The 21,952-nt window shown below is 60.7% G+C and overlaps 1 protein-coding gene across 1 annotated transcript; it reads left to right on the top strand.

Annotated features, from left to right (window-relative positions):
* The first annotated feature begins 3,335 nt into the window (after window positions 1-3,335).
* On the top strand, window positions 3,336-20,256 carry LOC102084974 (mucin-2-like). The gene is made up of 9 exons (XM_065044175.1): window positions 3,336-4,323; window positions 14,359-15,837; window positions 15,971-16,159; window positions 17,965-18,086; window positions 18,184-18,242; window positions 19,371-19,519; window positions 19,617-19,682; window positions 19,763-19,925; window positions 20,005-20,256. The coding sequence occupies exons 1-9, from the start codon at window positions 3,336-3,338 to the stop codon at window positions 20,201-20,203; spliced, it is 3,414 nt and encodes a 1,137-aa protein (XP_064900247.1). The 3' UTR covers window positions 20,204-20,256.
* Window positions 20,257-21,952: the final 1,696 nt, after the last annotated feature.

Here is a 21,952-nt window from a genome sequence, read left to right as displayed (position 1 = left end):
AAGTGTGTCACCATGACCCCTATATTGTACATATATGTGTCACCAGGACCCCTATATCACCCATAGATGCCCCAGGACCCCTATGTCACACACACGTGTCCCAGGACCCCTATATCACACATACATGTCCCAGGACCCCTATATCACACATATATGCCCCAGGACCCCTATATCACACATATATATGTCCCCGGACCCCTATATCACACATATATGTATCCCAGGACCCCTATATCACACATATATGTCCCAGGACCCCTATATCACACATATATGCCCCAGGACCCCTATATCACACACATATATGTCCCCGGACCCCTATATCACACATATATGTATCCCAGGACCCCTATATCACACATATATGTCCCAGGACCCCTATATCACACATATATGCCCCAGGACCCCTATATCACACACATATATGTCCCCGGACCCCTATATCACACATATATGTATCCCAGGGCCCCTATATCACACATATATGTCCCAGGACCCCTATATCACCCATATATGTCCCAGGACCCCTATATCACCCATATACGTCCCAGGACCCCTATATCACACATACGTGTCCCAGGACCCCTATATCACCCATATATGTCCCAGGACCCCTATATCACACACACACGTGTCCCAGGACCCCTATATCACACATATATGTCCCAGGACCCCTATATCACACATATATGTCCCAGGACCCCTATATCACACACACGTGCGCACTGGGACCCCCCATCGCGTGCTTGTCCCCAGGTCCCCGTCCCCACCCATGGGTGCCACAGCACCCACGTCATCCCCCGGGCAAAGGTCGCTCGGCCCCGCCCATCCCCTCCCCTCCCCCCCCCAGGGAACCCAGGCGTCCGGGTGCTGTTTGTTTTGGTGACAAGGGCTGGGACAGGGGGACACTGGGGGACATTGGGGACAATGGGGGACACTGGGGACAATGGGGGACATTGGGGACAATGGGGACAATGGGAGACACTGGGGGACATTGGGGACACTGGGGGACATTGGAGGACAATGGAGACACTGGGAGACATTGGGGACAATGGGGGACATTGGGAGACATTGGGGACAATGGGGGACATTGGGGGACATTGGGGACACTGGGGGACATTGGGGACAATGGGAGACACTGGGGGACGTTGGGGGACACTGGGAGACATTGGGGACAATGGGGACACTGGGAGACACTGGGAGACATTGGGGACACTGGGGAGACTGGGGGACATTGGGGGACACTGGGAGACATTGGGGACAATGGGAGACATTGGGGACATTGGGGACAATGGGAGACATTGGGGACATTGGGAGACATTGGGGACAATGGGGGACACTGGGAGACATTGGGAGACATTGGGGACACTGGGAGACATTGGGGACACTGGGGAGACTGGGGGACATTGGGGACACTGGGAGACATTGGGGACAATGGGGACACTGGGAGACATTGGGGGACATTGGGGGACATTGGGGATACTGGGGGACACTGGGGGACACTGGGGGACACTGGGGACACTGGGGGAGAATGGGGGAGACTGGGGGACATTGGGGACACTGGGGGACACTGGGACATACTGGGAGATGCTGGGGGGCCCAAATCTGTCTCTGCACCCCCTTGTCCTGCCAAGGGCACCCAGCACCAGGACAGACCCGTCCCCATGTGCCACCAAACCTGTGACACCCCCATGTCCCCATGTCCCCACCAAACCTATGACACCCCCATGTCCCACCAAGCTCTGTGACACCCCCATGTCCCCCACGTCCCCACCAAACCTATGACACCCCCATGTCCCCACCAAACCCAGTGACACCCCCATGTGCCACCAAGCTCTGTGACACCCCCATGTCCCCATGTGCCACCAAGCCCTGTGACACCCCCATGTCCCCAATGTCCCCACCATCAACCAGGACACCCCCATGTCCCCATCAAGTCCAATGACACCCCCATGTCCCCATCCCCATGTCCCCACCAAACCCAGTGACACCCCCATGTCCCCATGTCCCCATCCCCATGTCCCCACCATCAACCAGGACACCCCCATGTCCCCATCAAGTCCAATGACACCCCCATGTCCCCATCCTCATGTCCCCATCATCAACCAGGACACCCCCATGTCCCCATCCCTACCAAGCCCAATGACACCCCCATGTCCCCACCAAACCCAGTGACACCCCCATGTCCCCATCAAGTCCAATGACACCCCCATGTCCCCATCCCCACCAAGTCCAATGACACCCCCATGTCCCCATCAAGTCCAATGACACCCTTGTGTCCCCATCCCCCCCAAACCCAATGACACCCCCATGTCCCCACCCCACATCCCCACCATCAACCAGGACACCCCCATGTCCCCACCAAGCCCCTTGTCACCCCGCACCCCCCAATGTGCCACCACCCATTTACAACCCAACCCTTGGCACAACCGTCCCCGTTGGGTGACCCCGGCGTGCCAAAAGTGCCACCGCAGCCGTTACACCCCCACCCCCCCGTGTCACCCCACGTGTCACCCCGCGTGTCACACCCATTCCCCTCCGCTGCATTTCCCGACACCGTGGGGACAAAGGTCCGCGACAAACGAGTGTCACATTCCAGCACCCCCGGTCCCCGGGGTTCAGTCGCCGCGGGACAGCGCGCAGAGAGGACGGGGACGGTGACACCAACGGGACAGCGACACGGAGGTTACGGTGACACGGAGGTTACGGTGACACGGAGCTTACGGTGACACGGAGGGGACGGTGACACAGAGGGGACGGCGACACAGACGGGACGGCAACACAGACGGGACGGTGACACAGACGGGACGGTGACACAGACGGGACGGTGACACAGACAGGGCGGTGACCCAGAGAGGACAGTGACACGGACGGGGTGGTGACACGGACATTACGGTGACGCGGACGTTACGGTGACGCGGACGGGGCGGTAACGTGGACGTTACGGTGACACGGAAGTTACGGTAACACGGACGTTACGGTGACGCGGACGGGGCGGTAACGTGGACGGGGTGGTAACGTGGACGTTACGGTAACACGGAAGTTACAGTAACACGGACGTTAGTTACGGTGACGCGGACGTTACGGTGACGCGGACGTTACGGTGACGCGGACGGGGCGGTAACGTGGACGTTACGGTGACGCGGACGTTACGGTGACGCGGACGTTACGGTGACGCGGACGGGGCGGTAACGTGGACGGGGCGGTAACGTGGACGGGGCGGTAACACGGAAGTTACAGTAACACGGACGTTACGGTAACACGGAAGTTACGGTGACACGGACGTTACGGTGACGCGGACGTTACGGTGACGCGGACGGGGCGGTGACGCGGTCATGGAGAGGAGGAGACGCAGGTGGATGGTGGTTCTTCTGATCTGGATGATGGCGGGTGAGTTTGGAGCCCTGGGGGGGACCACAGTGTCTCCTGGCACCACCGATGACTCTGATGTCACCTCATTGGGTGACAACTTCATAATGGATCCCGGTGGATCAGAAATGTCCTTCCCTGGCTACTTGGATGTCACCACATTGGGTGGCAAGTTCCTAAAGGATACCGGTGGCTCACAAGCGTCAGATACCACAATAGCTCCCACCACCACCGTAGATCCCACCGCCACCACTGATTCCACCACCACCATAGATCCCACCGCCACCACGGATTCCACCACCACAATAGATCCCACCACGCACCACGGATTCCACCACCACAATAGATCCCACCGCCACCACGGATTCCACCACCACCATAGATCCCACCGCCACCACGGACTCCACCACCACCATAGATCCCACCGCCACCACGGATTCCACCACCACAATAGATCCCACCGCAACCACGGACTCCACCACCACCATAGATCCCACCGCCACCACGGATTCCACCACCACAATAGATCCCACCGCAACCACGGACTCCACCACCACCATAGATCCCACCGCAACCACGGATTCCACCACCACAATAGATCCCACCGCCACCACGGACTCCACCACCACCATAGATCCCACCGCAACACGGATTCCACCACCACAATAGATCCCACCTCCACAACGGATCCCACCAGCACGGATTCCACCACCACCACGGATTCCACCACCACAGTAGCTCCCACCTCCACAACGGATCCCACCAGCACGGATTCCACCACCACCACGGATTCCACCACCACAGTAGCTCCCACCTCCACAACGGATCCCACCACCACCTCAGGACCCTCCTCCATAATTTTCTCCTCCACTGGAGCCACCTCCACCACCACTGAGGTCACCTCCGTGTCCGTATCCACCACTGCCAGAGAAGAGACCTCAACAGAACCCACCAGCACCCAACTGACCTCCACAGCACCCACCAGCACCCAACTGACCTCCACAGCACCCACCAGCACCCAACTGACCTCCACAGAACCCACCAGCACCCAAGTGACCTCCACAGCACCCACCAGCACCCAACTGACGTCCACAGAACCCACCAGCACCCAAGGGACCTCCACAGCACCCACCAGCACCCAACTGACCTCCACAGAACCCACCAGCAGCCAATTGACCTCCACAGCACCCACCAGCACCCAAGTGACCTCCACAGAACCCACCAGCACCCAACTGACCTCCACAGCAGCCACCAGCACCCAAGGGACCTCCACAGAACCCACCAGCACCCAACTGACCTCCACAGAACCCACCAGCACCCAACTGACCTCCACAGAACCCACCAGCACCCAACTGACCTCCACAGCACCCACCAGCACCCAACTGACCTCCACGGAACCCACCAGCACCCAAGGGACCTCCACAGAACCCATCAGCACCCAAGGGACCTCCACAGCACCCACCAGCACCCAACTGACCTCCACAGCACCCACCAGCACCCAAGTGACCTCCATAGCACCCACCAGCACCCAAGTGACCTCTTCAGAACCCACCAGCACCCAAGGGACCTCCACAGCACCCACCAGCACCCAAGGAACCTCCAGAGCACCCACCAGCACCCAAGGGACCTCCACAGAACCCACCAGCACCCAACTGACCTCCACAGAACCCACCAGCACCCAACTGACCTCCAAAGAACCCACCAGCACCCAACTGACCTCCACAGCACCCACCAGCACCCAACTGACCTCCACAGAACCCACCAGCACCCAACTGACCTCCACAGAACCCACCAGCACCCAACTGACCTCCATAGCACCCACCAGCACCCAAGTGACCTCTTCAGAACCCACCAGCACCCAACTGACCTCCACAGCACCCACCACCCAACTGACCTCCACAGCACCCACGAGCACCCAAGGGACCTCCACAGAACCCACCAGCACCCAAGTGACCTCCACAGAACCCACCAGCACCCAACTGACCTCCACAGCACCCACCAGCACCCAAGTGACCTCCACAGAACCCACCAGCACCCAACTGACCTCCACAGCACCCACCAGCACCCAAGGGACCTCCACAGCACCCACCAGCACCCAACTGACCTCCACAGAACCCACCAGCACCCAACTGACCTCCACACAACCCACCAGCACCCAACTGACCTCCACAGCACCCACCAGCACCCAAGGGACCTCCACAGCACCCACCAGCACCCAACTGACCTCCACAGCACCCACCAGCACCCAACTGACCTCCACAGCACCCACCAGCACCCAAGTGACCTCCACAGAACCCACCAGCACCCAAGTGACCTCCATAGCACCCACCAGCACCCAAGTGACCTCTTCAGAACCCACCAGCACCCAAGGGACCTCCACAGCACCCACCAGCACCCAAGGAACCTCCAGAGCACCCACCAGCACCCAAGGGACCTCCACAGAACCCACCAGCACCCAACTGACCTCCACAGAACCCACCAGCACCCAACTGACCTCCACAGCACCCACCAGCACCCAACTGACCTCCACAGAACCCACCAGCACCCAAGGGACCTCCACAGCACCCACCAGCACCCAAGGGACCTCCACAGCACCCACCAGCACCCAAGTGACCTCCACAGAACTCACCAGCACCCAAGTGACCTCCACAGAACCCACCAGCACCCAAGTGACCTCCACACCACCCACCAGCACCCAACTGACCTCCACAGCACCCAGCAGCACCCAAGTGACCTCCACAGAACCCACCAGCACCCAACTGACCTCCATAGAACCAACCAGCACCCAACTGACATCCACAGAACCCACCAGCACCCAAGTGACCTCCACAGCACCCACCAGCACCCAAGTGACCTCCACAGAACCCACCAGCACCCAACTGACCTCCTCAGAACCCACCAGCACCCAACTGACCTCCTCAGAACCCACCAGCACCCAAGTGACCTCCACAGAACCCACCAGCACCCAAGGGACCTCCACAGCACCCACCAGCACCCAACAGACCTCCACAGCACCCACCAGCACCCAACTGACCTCCACAGCACCCACCAGCACCCAATTGACCTCCACAGCACCCACCAGCACCCAACTGACCTCCACAGCACCCACTAGCACCCACGGAACCTCCACTGAACCCACCAGCACCCAACTGACCTCCTCAGAACCCACCAGCACCCAACTGACCTCCACAGCACCCACCACCCAACTGACCTCCACAGAACCCACCAGCACCCAACTGACCTCCACAGAACCCACCAGCTCCCAAGTGACCTCCACAGCACCCACCAGCACCCAACAGACCTCCACAGCACCCACCAGCACCCAACTGACCTCCACAGAACCCACCAGCACCCAACTGACCTCCACAGCACCCACCAGCACCCAATTGACCTCCACAGCACCCACCAGCACCCAACTGACCTCCACAGCACCCACTAGCACCCACGGAACCTCCACAGAACCCACCAGCACCCAACAGACCTCCACAGAACCCACCAGCACCCAAGGGACCTCCACAGAACCCACCAGCACCCAAGTGACCTCCACAGAACCCACCAGCACCCAAATGACCTCCACAGAACTCACCAGCACCCAAGGGACCTCCACAGAACCCACCAGCACCCAAGTGACCTCCACAGCACCCACCAGCACCCAAGTGACCTCCACAGAACCCACAAGCACCCAGCTGACCTCCACAGCACCCACCAGCACCCAACTGACCTCTACAGAACCCACCAGCACCCAAATGACCTCCACAGAACCCACCAGCACCCAACTGACCTCCACAGAACCCACCAGCACCCAACTGACCTCCTCAGAACCCACCAGCACCCAACTGACCTCCACAGCACCCACCAGCACCCAACTGACCTCCACAGAACCAACCAGCACCCAACTGACCTCCACAGCACCCACCAGCACCCAAGTGACCTCCACAGCACCCACCAGCACCCAAGGGACCTCCACAGAACCCACCAGCACCCAACTGACCTCTACAGCACCCACCAGCACCCAAGTGACCTCCACAGCACCCACCAGCACCCACGGAACCTCCACAGAACCCACCAGCACTCAACTGACCTCCATAGAACCCACCAGCACCCAACTGACCTCTACAGAACCCACCAGCACCCAACTGACCTCCACAGAACCCACCAGCACCCAACTGACCTCCACAGAACCCACCAGCACCCAACTGACCTCCACAGAACCCACCAGCACCCAAGGGACCTCCACAGAACCCACCAGCACCCAAGTGACCTCCACAGCACCCACCAGCACCCACGGAACCTCCACAGAACCCACCAGCACTCAACTGACCTCCATAGAACCCACCAGCACCCAACTGACCTCTACAGAACCCACCAGCACCCAACTGACCTCCTCAGAACCCACCAGCACCCAACTGACCTCCACAGCACCCACCACCCAACTGACCTCCACAGAACCCACCAGCACCCAACTGACCTCCACAGAACCCACCAGCACCCAACTGACCTCCACAGAACCCACCAGCACCCAACTGACCTCCACAGAACCCACCAGCACCCACGGAACCTCCACAGAACCCACCAGCACCCAACTGACCTCCACAGCACCCACCAGCACCCAAGGGACCTCCACAGAACCCACCAGCACCCAAGTGACCTCCACAGAACCCACCAGCACCCAACTGACCTCCACAGAAACCACGAGCACCCAACTGACCTCCACACCACCCACCAGCACCCAAGGGACCTCCACAGAACCCACCAGCACCCAAGTGACCTCCACAGAACCCACCAGCACCCAACTGACCTCCACAGCACCCACCAGCACCCAAGGGACCTCCACAGCACCCACCAGCACCCAACTGACCTCCACAGAACCCACCAGCACCCAACTGACCTCCACAGAACCCACCAGCACCCAACTGACCTCCACAGCACCCACCAGCACCCAAGTGACCTCCATAGCACCCACCAGCACCCAAGTGACCTCTTCAGAACCCACCAGCACCCAAGGGACCTCCACAGAACCCACCAGCACCCAACTGACCTCCACAGAAACCACGAGCACCCAAGGGACCTCCACAGCACCCACCAGCACCCAAGGGACCTCCACAGAACCCACCAGCACCCAAGTGACCTCCACAGAACCCACCAGCACCCACGGAACCTCCACAGAATCGACCAGAACCCAAGTGTCCTCCACAGAACCAACCAGCACCCAAGTGACCTCCACAGAACCCACCAGCACCCAAGTGACCTCCATAGAACCCACCAGCACCCAAATGACCTCCACAGAACCCACCAGCACCCAACTGACCTCCACAGAACCCACCAGCACCCAACTGACCTCCACAGTACCCACCAGCACCCAAGGGACCTCCACAGAACCCACCAGCACCCAACTGACCTCCACAGAACCCACCAGCACCCAACTGACCTCCACAGAACCCACCAGCACCCAAGGGACCTCCACAGCACCCACCAGCACCCAACTGACCTCCACAGAACCCACCAGCACCCAACTGACCTCCACAGAACCCACCAGCACCCTACTGACCTCCACAGCACCCACCAGCACCCAACTGACCTCCACAGCACCCACCAGCACCCAACTGACCTCCACAGCACCCACTAGCACCCACGGAACCTCCACGGAACCCACCAGCACCCAACAGACCTCCACAGAACCCACCAGCACCCAAGAGACCTCCACAGAACCCACCAGCACCCAACTGACCTCCACAGAACCAACCAGCACCCAAGGGACCTCCACAGAACCCACCAGCACCCAACTGACCTCCACAGCACCCACCACCACCCAACTGACCTCCACAGAACCCACCAGCACCCAACTGACCTCCACAGCACCCACCAGCACCCAACTGACCTCCACAGAACCCACAAGCACCCAGCTGACCTCCACAGCACCCACCAGCACCCAACTGACCTCCACAGCACCCACCACTCAACTGACCTCTTCAGAACCCACCAGCACCCAAGGGACCTCCACTGAAACCACCAGTACCCAACTGACCTCCACAGAACCCACCAGCATCCAACTAACCTCCACAGAACCCACCAGCACCCAACTGACCTCCACAGCACCCACCACTCAACTGACCTCTTCAGAACCCACCAGCACCCAAGGGACCTCCACTGAAACCACCAGTACCCAACTGACCTCCACAGAACCCACCAGCACCCAACTGACCTCCACAGAACCCACCAGCACCCAACTGACCTCCACAGAACCCACCAGCACCCAAGGAACCTCCACAGCACCCACCAGCACCCAAGTGACCTCCACAGAACCCACCAGCACCCACGGAACCTCCACAGAATCGACCAGCACCCAACTGACCTCCACAGAACCCACCAGCACCCAACTGACCTCCACAGCACCCACCAGCACCCAACTGACCTCCACAGAACCCACCAGCACCCAAGTGACCTCCACAGAACCCACCAGCACCCAACTGACCTCCACAGCACCCACCACCACCCAACTGACCTCCACAGCACCCACCAGCACCCAACTGACCTCCACAGAACCCACCAGCACCCAACTGACCTCCACAGAACCCACCAGCACCCAAGTGACCTCCACAGAACCCACCAGCAACCAACTGACCTCCACAGCACCCACCACCACCCAACTGACCTCCACAGGACCCACCAGCACCCAACTGACCTCCACAGAACCCACCAGCACCCAACTGACGTCTACAGAACCCACCAGCACCCAACTGACCCCCACAGAACCCACCAGCACCCAACTGACGTCTACAGAACCCACCAGCACCCAACTGACCCCCACAGAACCCACCAGCACCCAACTGACGTCTACAGAACCCACCAGCACCCAACTGACCCCCACAGAACCCACCAGCACCCAACTGACCTCCACAGCACCCACCACCACCCAACTGACTTCCACAGAACCCACCAGCACCCAGCTGACCTCCACAGAACCCACCAGCACCCAACTGACCTCCACAGAACCCACCAGCACCCAACTGACCTCCACGGAACCCACCAGCACCCAACTGACCTCCACAGCACCCACCACCACCCAACTGACCTCCACAGGACCCACCAGCACCCAAGTGACCTCCACAGAACCCACCAGCACCCAACTGACCTCCACAGCACCCACCACCACCCAACTGACCTCCACAGAACCCACCAGCACCCAAGTGACCTCCACGGAACCCACCAGCACCCAACTGACCTCCACAGAACCCACCAGCACCCAACTGACCTCCACGGAACCCACCAGCACCCAACTGACCTCCACGGAACCCACCAGCACCCAACTGACCTCCACGGAACCCACCAGCACCCAACTGACCTCCACAGAACCCACCAGCACCCAACTGACCTCCACGGAACCCACCAGCACCCAACTGACCTCCACAGCACCCACCAGCACCCAACTGACCTCCACAGCACCCACCAGCACCGAAATGACCTCCACAGCACCCACCAGCACCCAACTGACCTCCACAGAACCCACCAGCACCCAACTGACCTCCACAGAACCCACCAGCACCCAAGGGACCTCCACAGCACCCACCAGCACCCAAGGGACCTCCACAGAACCCACCAGCACCCAAGTGACCTCCACAGAACCCACCAGCACCCAAGGGACCTCCACAGATCTCACCACCCAACTGACCTCCACAGCACCCACCACCCAACTGACCTCCACAACACCCACCAGCACCCAAGGGACCTCCACAGAACCCACCAGCACCCAAGGGACCTCCACAGAACCCACCAGCACCCAAGGGACCTCAACAGAACCCACCAGCACCCAAGTGACCTCCACAGAACCCACCAGCACCCAAGGGACCTCCACAGAACTCACCACCCAACTGACCTCCACAGCACCCACCACCCAACTGACCTCCACAGCACCCACCAGCACCCAACTGACCTCCACAGAACCCACCAGCACCCAAGTGACCTCCACAGCACCCACCAGCACCCAACTGACCTCCACAGAACCCACCAGCACCCAACTGACCTCCACAGAACCCACCAGCACCCACCTGACCTCCACAGAACACACCAGCACCCAACTGACCTCCATAGAACCCACCAGCACCCAACTGACCTCCACAGAACCCACCACCCAACTGACCTCTGCAGAACCCACCAGCACCCAAGAGACCTCCACAGAACCCACCAGCACCCAAGGGACCTCCACAGAACCCATGAGCACCCAACTGACCTCCACAGAACCCACCAGCACCCAAGGGACCTCCACAGAACCCACCAGCACCCAACTGACCTCCACAGAACCCACCAGCACCCAAGGGACCTCCACAGAACCCACCAGCACCCTACTGACCTCCACAGCACCCACCAGCACCCAACTGACCTCCACAGCACCCACCAGCACCCAAGTGACCTCCACAGCACCCACCAGCACCCAACTGACCTCCACAGAACCCACCAGCACCCAACTGACCTCCACAGAACCCACGAGCACCCAAGTAACCTCCACAGAACCCACCAGCACCCAACTGACCTCCGCAGAACACACCAGCACCCAACTGACCTCCACAGAACCCACCACCCAACTGACCTCCACAGAACCCACCAGCACCCAACTGACCTCCACAGCACCCACCAGCACCCAACTGACCTCCACAGAACCCACCAGCACCCAAGGGACCTCCACAGAACCCACCAGCACCCAAGTGACCTCCACAGAACCCACCAGCACCCAACTGACCTCCACAGAACCCACGAGCACCCAAGTGACCTCCACAGAACCCACCAGCACCCAACTGACCTCCGCAGAACCCACCAGCACCCAACTGACCTCCGCAGCACCCACCACCCAACTGACCTCCACAGAACCCACCAGCACCCAACTGACCTCCACAGAATCCACCAGCACCCAACTGACCTCCACAGAACCCACCAGCACCCAAGGGACCTCCACAGAACCCACCAGCACCCAGCTGACCTCCACAGAACCCACCAGCACCCCACTGACCTCCACAGAACCCACCAGCACCCAACTGACCTCCACAGAACCCACCAGCACCCAACTGACCTCCACAGCACCCACCAGCACCCAACTGTCCTCCACAGAACCCACCAGCACCCAACTGACCTCCACAGCACCCACCAGCACCCAACTGTCCTCCACAGAACCCACCACCACCCAACTGACCTCCACAGCACCCACCAGCACCCAAGGGACCTCCACAGAACCCACCACCCAACTGACCTCCACAGAACCCACCAGCACCCAACTGACCTCCACAGAACCCACCAGCACCCAACTGACCTCCACGGCACCCACCAGCACCCAAGGGACCTCCACAGCACCCACCAGCACCCAACTGACCTCCACAGAACCCACCAGCACCCAAGTGACCTCCACAGAACCCACCAGCACCCAAGGGACCTCCACAGAACCCACCAGCACCCAAGTGACCTCCACAGAACCCACCAGCACCCAACAGACCTCCACAGCACCCACCAGCACCCAGCTGACCTCCACAGAACCCACCAGCACCCAACTGACCTCCACAGAACCCACCAGCACCCAACTGACCTCCACAGAACCCACCAGCACCCAAGTGACCTCCACAGCACCCACCAGCACCCAAGTGACCTCCACAGCACCCACCAGCACCCAACCGACCCCCACAGAACCCACCAGCACCCAACTGACCTCCACAGAACCCACCAGCACCCAACTGACCTCCACAGCACCCACCAGCACCCAATTGACCTCCACAGCACCCACCAGCACCCAACTGACCTCCACAGAACCCACCAGCACCCAAGTGACCTCCACAGAACCCATGAGCACCCAAGTGACCTCCACAGCACCCACCAGCACCCAACCGACCCCCACAGAACCCACCAGCACCCAACTGACCTCCACAGAACCCACCAGCACCCAACCGACCCCCACAGAACCCACCAGCACCCAACTGACCTCCACAGAACCCACCAGCACCCAACTGACCTCCACAGAACCCACCAGCACCCAAGGGACCTCCACAGCACCCACCAGCACCCAAGTGACCTCCACAGCACCCACCAGCACCCAAGTGACCTCCACAGAACCCACCAGCACCCAACTGACCTCCACAGGACCCACCAGCACCCAACTGACCTCCACAGCACCCACCAGCACCCAACTGACCTCCACAGAACCCACCAGCACCCATCTGACCTCCACAGCACCCACCAGCACCCAACTGACCTCCACAGAACCCACCAGCACCCAAGGGACCTCCACAGCACCCACCAGCACCCAACTGACCTCCACAGAACCCACCAGCACCCAACTGACCTCCACAGCACCCACCAGCACCCAATTGACCTCCACAGCACCCACCAGCACCCAACTGACCTCCACAGAACCCACCAGCACCCAAGTGACCTCCACAGCACCCACCAGCACCCAAGTGACCTCCACAGCACCCACCAGCACCCAACTGACCTCCACAGAACCCACCAGCACCCAACTGACCTCCACAGCACCCACCAGCACCCAATTGACCTCCACAGCACCCACCAGCACCCAACTGACCTCCACAGGACCCACCAGCACCCAACTGACCTCCACAGCACCCACCAGCACCCAACTGACCTCCACAGAACCCACAAGCACCCATCTGACCTCCACAGCACCCACCAGCACCCAACTGACCTCCACAGAACCCACCAGCACCCAAGGGACCTCCACAGCACCCACCAGCACCCAACTGACCTCCACAGAACCCACCAGCACCCAACTGACCTCCACAGGACCCACCAGCACCCAATTGACCTCCACAGCACCCACCAGCACCCAACTGACCTCCACAGAACCCACCAGCACCCAAGTGACCTCCACAGAACCCATGAGCACCCAAGTGACCTCCACAGCACCCACCAGCACCCAACCGACCCCCACAGAACCCACCAGCACCCAACCGACCCCCACAGAACCCACCAGCACCCAACTGACCTCCACAGAACCCACCAGCACCCAACTGACCTCCACAGAACCCACCAGCACCCAACTGACCTCCACAGAACCCACCAGCACCCAAGGGACCTCCACAGAACCCACCAGCACCCAACTGACCTCCACAGAACCCACCAGCACCCAAGGGACCTCCACAGCACCCACCAGCACCCAAGTGACCTCCACAGCACCCACCAGCACCCAAGTGACCTCCACAGAACCCACCAGCACCCAACTGACCTCCACAGGACCCACCAGCACCCAACTGACCTCCACAGCACCCACCAGCACCCAACTGACCTCCACAGCACCCACCAGCACCCAACTGACCTCCACAGTACCCACCAGCACCCAACTGACCTCCACAGAACCCACCAGCACCCAACTGACCTCCACAGAACCCACCAGCACCCAACTGACCTCCACAGCACCCACCAGCACCCAACTGACCTCCACAGAACCCACCAGCACCCATCTGACCTCCACAGCACCCACCAGCACCCAACTGACCTCCACAGCACCCACCAGCACCCAACTGACCTCCACAGAACCCACCAGCACCCAAGTGACCTCCACAGCACCCACCAGCACCCAACTGACCTCCACAGAACCCACCAGCACCCAACTGACCTCCACAGCTCCCACCAGCACCCAAGTGACCTCCACAGCACCCACCAGCACCCAGTTGTCCTCCACAGCACCAACCACCAGCCAAGTGACGTCCACCACTGTCCCCTCCACTGAGGTCACCTCCACGGCCATCACCAGCTCTTCAGGACCATCTTCCACCACTGAAGCCACTACTGGAGCCACCTCCACCGCTGTCACCTCCACCGCTGTCACCTCCACTGCTGTCACCTCCACTGCTGTCACCTCCACCGCTGCCACCTCCACATCTGTATCCACTGTCCCTTACCCTACGACCACCCCCACTATTCTTCCTCCTATTGTTCCCACCACCGTCCCCATCCCTACAACTACCACCCCCCCTACAACTACAACCGCCCCAACCACTGTCCCCACAACTGTCCCTACAACTACAACCGCCCCAACCACTGTCCCCACAACTGTCCCTACAACTACAACCGCCCCAACCACTGTCCCCACAACTGTCCCTACAACTACAACCGCCCCAACCACTGTCCCCACAACTGTCCCTACAACTACAACCGCCCCAACCACTGTCCCCACAGCTACAACCGCCCCAACCACTGTCCCCACAACTGTCCCTACAACTACAACCGCCCCAACCACTATCCCCACCACAACCACCACCACTATCCCTACAACTACAACCACCCCAACCACAACCCCCACCACAACCCCCACCACTGTGCCTACAACTACCCCCACCACAACCACCACCACCCCCACCACAACCACAACCACCACCACCACCACAACCACCACCACCACCACCACCCCCACCCCCACCACAACCACCACCACCACCACCACAACCACCACCCTACCAACCACCACCAACGCAGGTGAGTCTTCCCCCTCGCTGGTGGCACCACCGGCCACGTCCCCATTTCCCGACCTCCCACCGTCACCCCAACGTTCTCCGGGTGTCTTCGCACCCCTGGAGGTTCCACCCACGTCCTGTGGTGCCTCCTCCAGGTCAATGCCAGAACGGGGCCACGTGGAACGGGGTCAAGTGCGTGTGTCCCGGCGGGTTCTACGGCACCTACTGTGAGTTGGTCGTCTGCCAAAATGGGGGGACCTGGGTTGACGGCCTTTGCCAGTGCCCCCCGAACTTCCAGGGGACCGAGTGCCAGTTCTTCAAGGAGATCGTGGAGGTGCAAGAAGGTGGGGACCACACCATGGCCATGGTCACCAAGGGTGGGATGGGGACACCATAGAGGGACCAGCATGGGAATGGGGAGACCATGGAGGGACCAGCAGGGGAATGGGGACACCATGGAGGGACCAGCATGGGAATGGGGAGACCATGGAGGGACCAACATGGGAATGGGGACACCATGGAGGGACCGACATGGGAATGGGGACACCATGGAGGGACCAACATGGGAATGGGGACACCATGGAGGGACCAACATGGGAATGGGGACACCATGAAGGGACCAACATGGGAATGGGGACACCATGGAGGGACCAACATGGGAATGGGGACACCATGAAGGGACCAACATGGGAATGGGGACACCATGGAGGGACCAGCATGGGAATGGGGACACCATGGAGGGACCAACATGGGAATGGGGACACCATGAAGGGACCAACATGGGAATGGGGACACCATGGAGGGACCAACATGGGAATGGGGACACCATGGAGGGACCAGCATGGGAATGGGGACACCATGGAGGGACCAACATGGGAATGGGGACACCATGAAGGGACCAACATGGGAATGGGGACACCATGGAGGGACCAACATGGGAATGGGGACACCATGGAGGGACCAACATGGGAATGGGGACACCATGGAGGGGCCGACATGGGAATGGGGAGACCATGGAGGGACCAACATGGGAATGGGGAGACCATGGAGGGACCAGCATGGGAATGGGGACACCATGGAGGGACCAACATGGGAATGGGGACACCATGGAGGGACCGACATGGGAATGGGGAGACCATGGAGGGACCAGCATGGGAATGGGGACACCATGGAGGGACCAACATGGGAATGGGGACACCATGGAGGGACCGACATGGGAATGGGGAGACCATGGAGGGACCAGCATGGGAATGGGGACACCATGGAGGGACCGACATGGGAATGGGGAGACCATGGAGGGACCGACATGGGAATGGGGACACCATGGAGGGACCAACATGGGAATGGGGACACCATGGAGGAACCGACATGGGAATGGGGACACCATGGAGGAACCAACATGGGAATGGGGACACCATGGAGGGACCGACATGGGAATGGGGACACCATGGAGGGACCAGCATGGGAATGGGGACACCATGGAGGAACCAGCATGGGAATGGGGACACCATGGAGGGACCAGCATGGGAATGGGGACACCATGGAGGGACCAACATGGGAATGGGGACACCATGAAGGGACCAACATGGGAATGGGGACACCATGGAGGGACCAACATGGGAATGGGGACACCATGAAGGGACCAACATGGGAATGGGGACACCATGGAGGGACCAACATGGGAATGGGGACACCATGGAGGGGCCGACATGGGAATGGGGAGACCATGGAGGGACCAACATGGGAATGGGGAGACCATGGAGGGACCAGCATGGGAATGGGGACACCATGGAGGGACCAACATGGGAATGGGGACACCATGGAGGGACCGACATGGGAATGGGGAGACCATGGAGGGACCAGCATGGGAATGGGGACACCATGGAGGGACCAACATGGGAATGGGGACACCATGGAGGGACCAACATGGGAATGGGGACACCATGGAGGGACCAACATGGGAATGGGGACACCATGGAGGGACAGATCCAGGAATGGGGGCACCATGGAGGGGCTGACATGGGAATGGGGACAACACGGAGGGATGAACATGGGAATGGGGACACCATGGATGGACCAACCTCGTCCCATGACCATGGTCACCGGGGACCCCCGGGTCTGTCACTCGCGGGTCTCCTTGTGCTGGCAGAGGTGACGGTGAACGCCACGGTGGAGATGAAGGCCAAGGTGGAGAACAGGAACTTCACCGAGGACCTCACGGATAAATCCTCCCCGGCTTTCCTGGATTTCGAGAAGGAGTTCAAGGAGCAGGTCAGGACCCGGTGACACCGGGGACACCTCGGGGGGACATTCGGGGCACGGTGGGGCTGGCACCCACATCTCCTCGTGGTTTCTCTTTGTCTTCCAGATGAGGGAGGTCTACAAGGACATAGAGGGCTACCAAGACGTGGTGATCCACGAGCTGAGGTGGGTGCCCACCAGGGCCGCGTGGGGTGGCCCATGGGTGCTGACCCCCCATCTGCTCTGGTGGGGTGATTTGGGGTGGGGGGACCCATGGGGGTCAACTCCAGGAGATGGTCCCCAAGATGGGGCATCTAGAACCTACAACCATGGGGACCCTCCGGGATGCTCCAGCCCCATGGAGTGGTGGCCACTCTGTCCCTCCACACTGGGGACCCCAAACTGGTCCCAGTTGGGTCCCCCCCTTCAGCGTGGGACCCTGTCCTCATCCCATGTCCCATGTCCCCATCCCATGTCCCACGTCCTTGTCCCATGTCCCACATCCTTGTCCCATGTCCCCATCCCATGTCCCACATCCTTGTCCCATGTCCCCATCCCGTGTCCCACATCCCCATCCCATGTCCCATGTCCCCATCCCATGTCCCACATCCTTGTCCCATGTCCCACGTCCTTGTCCCATGTCCCATGTCCCCATCCCGTGTCCCACATCCCCATCCCATGTCCCATGTCCCCATCCCGTGTCCCACATCCCCATCCCATGTCCCACGTCCTTGTCCCATGTTCCCATCCCGTGTCCCACGTCCCCATCCCATGTTCCCATCCCATGTCCCACGTCCTTGTCCCACATCCCCATCCCACATCCCACGTCCTTGTCCCATGTCCCCATCCCATGTCCCAAATCCCCATCCCATGTCCCCATACCATGTCCCCATCTCATGTCCCACATCCGCATCCCATGTCCCATGTCCTTGTCCCACATCCCCAACCCATGTCCCCATCCCATGTCCCAAATCTCCATCCCGTGTCCCACATCCCCATCCCATGTCCCATGTCCTTGTCCCACATCCCCATCCCATGTCCCCATCCCGTGTCCCACGTCCCCATCCCATGTCCCACATCCCCATACCATGTCCCCATCCCGTGTCCCACGTCCCCATCCCATGTCCCCATCCCATGTCCCAAATCCCCACCCCATGTCCCACATCCCCATCCCATGTCCCCATACCATGTCCCATGTCCCCATACCATGTCCCATGTCCCCATCCCATGTCCCACGTCCCCATCCCGTGTCCCACGTCCCCATCCCGTGTCCCACGTCCCCATCCCGTGTCCCACGTCCCCATCTCCCTGCAGCCAGGGCAGCATCGTGGTGAACTACACCGTCATCCTGACGGTTCTGGCCACCACCACGACCACCGAGACGGTGGAGAACATCTCCAAGAACCTCGTCAGCGCCTTCGAAAGCTACACCAGCTGCAACGAGAGCTGCCAAGGGGACAACTGTGAGTGACACCGGCGGTGACGCCACGCCTGTTGTCACCAGGGCCAGGTCCTTGCCGGGGGGACCTGACCCTAAGGGCGCCGCTCTCTGCCCCCCAGGTTCTTTGTGTTTCAACCCCACGTTCACCAACGTCACCAACGTCGAGGTCCCCGAGGTCCAAACAAGTAAGTGAAGCCACGGGACGCTTGTCCCCAAGGGGGGTGTGTGTGTGTCACCCCCCACAACCACGTCCCTGCGCCCCCAGGTGTCTGCACCAGGTACATCCCGGTTGACTTCCAGCCCTTCTACTTCCCCGTTGTCACCACCACCGGCGTCATCTGCGTCACCAACTGCGACAGCCGAGCCGCCGACCCCTACCGCTGCGTCCACGGCACGTGCTCCGTGTCGCGCCAGGGGCCGCAATGCCAGTGAGCACCGCCAACACCCCCCCAAAAACAACCCCCGTCCCCTGGGGGACACGGTGTCACCTCGGGGTGTCCCCACCAGGTGCACGGACGAGGTGGCGTTTTGGTACCAAGACAAGTTCTGCAGCTCGCGCGTCAGCAAGATGGGGGTGGCCATAGGGGTGCCGGTGGCCACCTTGGTGGCGGCGGTTGCCATCTTCACCGTGTTCATGGTGCGGGCGCGGCGGCAGAAGGACGAGTACAGGCAAGCGTGCGCATTGCAATTGGGGGGGTCCCTTTGAGGGGGGGGACGCGGCTGGTTGTCACCCGTCCCCGTGTTGTGACGCAGGGACAAGTTGACGTCGCGCTTGGACCTGTATTGCAACGTGGATGAGAACTGGAACGATGACCAGGGGTTCGCCATCAACAACCAGGGAGCATCATGGGAAGGTAACGGGGTGGACTGGGGGGGCCTGGGGGACATGGGGGGACATGGGGGGTCTGGGGCTCCACCCCACCTCTCCGTGTACCCCACAGCCACCGAGACCCCCAGGACACGCATTGACCTGGAGAAGGTGGACACGACGCAGGAGGTGGGTGTTGTGTCACCAGGACCCTCACCACTGTGTCCCCAAACCCGCTGCGGTGGGGACAACCCCCCCATGTCACCCCCAGCTCTCCCTCCCCATCCTGTGTCCCATGTCACCATCCCATGTCCCATGTCCCCATCCCATGTGCCACATCCTTGCCCCATGTCCCATGTCCTCACCCTATGTCCTTGTCCCATGTCCCCATCCCATGTCCCACGTCCTTGTCCCATGTCCCCATGCCATGTCCCATGTCCCCATCCCATGTCCCACGTCCTTGTCCCATGTCCTCATCCCATGTCCCATGTCCCCATCCCATGTGCCATGTCCCCATCCCATGTGCCACGTCCTTGCCCCATGTCCCCATCCCGTGTCCTCATCCCATGTCCCACATCCTTGTCCCATGTCCTCATCCCATGTGCCATGTCCCCATCCCATGTGCCACGTCCTTGTCCCATGTCCTCATCCCATGTCCCATGTCCTCATCCCATGTCCCACATCCTTGTCCCATGTCCTCATCCCATGTGCCACGTCCCCATCCCATGTGCCACGTCCTTGTCCCATGTCCTCATCCCATGTCCCATGTCCCCATCCCATGTCCCACATCCTTGTCCCATGTCCTCATCCCATGTCCCATGTCCTCATCCCATGTCCCACGTCCTTGTTCCATGTCATCATCCCATGTCCCCATCCCATGTCCCCATCCCATGTCCCATGTCCTCATCCCATGTCCCCATCCCATGTCACATATCCTCATCCCATGTCTCATGTCCCCATCCCATGTCCCATGTCCCCATCCCATGTCCTCATCCCATGTCCCACGTCCTTGTTCCATGTCATCATCCCATGTCCCATGTCCCCATCCCATGTCCCCATCCCATGTCCCATGTCCTCATCCCATGTCTCATGTCCCCATCCCATGTCCCATGTCCTTGCCCCATGTCCCCATCCCACGTCCCATGTCCCCATCCCATGTCCTATGTCCCATGTCCCCATCCCATGTCCCATGTCCTCATCCCATGTCCCATGTCCTCATCCCATGTCCCCATGCCCTCATCCCATGTCCCCATCCCATGTCCCCTTCTCATGTCCCATGTCCCCAGACCATGTCCCCATCCCATGTCCCCATCCCATGTCCCATGTCCCCATCCCATGTCCCATGTCCCCATGCCACATCCCATGTCCCCATCCCATGTCCCCTTCTCATGTCCCATGTCCCCATGCCACATCCCATGTCCCCATCCCATGTCCCCTTCTCATGTCCCATGTCCCCATGCCACATCCCATGTCCCCATCCCATGTCCCCTTCTCATGTCCCATGTCCCCATCCCATGTCCCCATGCCACATCCCATGTCCTTGTCCCATGTCCCCGTCCCATGTCCCACATCCCAACCCACCACAGTGGGGACACCCCCCCATGTCACCCCCATGTCACCCCCATGTCCCCTTCCTCCCCAGATCCA

This window comes from Columba livia, chromosome 33 (genome assembly GCF_036013475.1).
Source record: "Columba livia isolate bColLiv1 breed racing homer chromosome 33, bColLiv1.pat.W.v2, whole genome shotgun sequence".
NCBI classification, from domain to species: Eukaryota; Metazoa; Chordata; class Aves; order Columbiformes; family Columbidae; genus Columba; species Columba livia.
The sequence above is the reverse complement of the archived record's forward strand: the minus strand, read 5'-3'. Positions and strand labels throughout refer to the sequence as shown.

Coding starts and splice junctions, on each gene's coding strand:
- LOC102084974 (XM_065044175.1), top strand. CDS start 3,336: ATGGAGAGGAGGAGACGCAGGTGGATGGTGGTTCTTCTGATCTGGATG. Junction 16,160..17,964: donor GATCGTGGAGGTGCAAGAAG/GTGGGGACCACA, acceptor TTGTGCTGGCAG/AGGTGACGGTGAACGCCACG. Junction 18,243..19,370: donor GTGGTGATCCACGAGCTGAG/GTGGGTGCCCAC, acceptor ATCTCCCTGCAG/CCAGGGCAGCATCGTGGTGA.